Source organism: Papaver somniferum, chromosome 4 (assembly GCF_003573695.1).
Source record: "Papaver somniferum cultivar HN1 chromosome 4, ASM357369v1, whole genome shotgun sequence".
NCBI classification, from domain to species: domain Eukaryota; kingdom Viridiplantae; phylum Streptophyta; class Magnoliopsida; order Ranunculales; family Papaveraceae; genus Papaver; species Papaver somniferum.
The window spans coordinates 113,136,901-113,138,127 of record NC_039361.1 but is presented as its reverse complement, the minus strand read 5'-3'; the positions used below and the strand labels follow the sequence as shown (position 1 = coordinate 113,138,127).

The 1,227-nt window shown below is 47.4% G+C and overlaps 1 protein-coding gene across 1 annotated transcript; it reads left to right on the top strand.

The window, feature by feature from the left end:
* Positions 1-340: 340 nt before the first annotated feature.
* LOC113273020 (nucleolin-like) lies at positions 341-884 on the top strand. The gene is made up of 2 exons (XM_026522794.1): positions 341-547; positions 711-884. The coding sequence occupies exons 1-2, from the start codon at positions 341-343 to the stop codon at positions 882-884; spliced, it is 381 nt and encodes a 126-aa protein (XP_026378579.1).
* The last annotated feature ends 343 nt before the right edge of the window (positions 885-1,227 follow it).

Here is a 1,227-nt window from a genome sequence, read left to right as displayed (position 1 = left end):
AAGAACGTCTGCGTCGTGATCATGATTATGAGTGGCATGCCACTCCCATTGAGATCATTGGACCTTGGGCGCATGGGTGGATTCATGGTGAGCAAGGGTGGAAACCTACTTCTCAAATCAAAGCTCGTGATGGTGCCCCTTCTAGGTATGGTGATTTATGTACATGGGCTCTAAACTTCAAGGGCATGAATTTTGATTATACCATCGACGCTGAAGATGTTGGTGACGAAGGGATTTCCGACATCGTTCCTCCCAAGAGCACTACTAGTATCAAGATATGGTTCCTTATTTCAACCGTTGATATAGGTGTTGCCCCTCGAATTAGGCGTTGATATTTTCGATGTTGTGGGCTTCGAGGAAGAAGAAGATTACTCCCGTTCGGTCTTCTACTGTCGAAGTTGAGGGAGAGGAGGTCCCTGAAGTCACTAGACCTGTGACTAGCCCCGTGGAAGAGGATCGTGATGAAGAAGAGACCGATGAGGATGAAGAGACCGATGAGGATGAAGAGACCCATGAGGAGGAAAGGATCGATACACTCCTGATGATAGTGTAGGGGGAATACCGATGATGGAGTTCCACCCGAGGATCCTTCATCCCCTCATGAGAGGAATGAAGATGTTGATATTCAACTGAACCAAGAGTTATCCTTCGGGAAGATTCATTATTCCGGAGGCCAGTCTGACATCAACACCGCAGCGGGCATTCCTTAGGATTTTTCTTTGTTGTCTCCTAATGATGATTGGGAACCGGTGTCTGATCCTGTTGATGAGGAGACTAACGATGCTGAAAGCTCCGATGGGGAAGATGATGAGGAGCGGGCTGCCAGAGAGAAGAAATGCAAGGAAACTGTCGTGGATGATTCGGGGAATTTGTTCATTCCGTGATGCGGTTCGATGATGACGTGACCTATTATTGGTTGATGAAGCGAAAACTCTTGAATGTCCCTCATCCTGCACCTATCATTCCTGGTGAGAGGGATTCCGATGCCTTTACCCGCCAGAGGATGGAGTTATCCTCTCTTGATAAGGTGGTCGAGGCTTGGCAGAGTGATCTTGGTGCTGTTATCCCTTCGAACCTGTTGGACTCTGCCCCTTCTTCTATTGCAGAGATGATGGTTGTTGCTGATGGCTATCAGTACGGTCTTCCCCAACAATGTGTGCTAGAGGTATAGTATTATTTCCAATGTTCTTCATCGGCTTATATATTCTGTTACCCCCTTGTTCTGAC

Bases quoted from the DNA above. Each gene is read 5' to 3' on its own strand.
- LOC113273020 (XM_026522794.1), top strand. From the start codon at position 341: ATGTTGTGGGCTTCGAGGAAGAAGAAGATTACTCCCGTTCGGTCTTCT. The intron at 548-710 runs GTGTAGGGGGAA...GGCATTCCTTAG, and splicing joins TCGATACACTCCTGATGATA to GATTTTTCTTTGTTGTCTCC.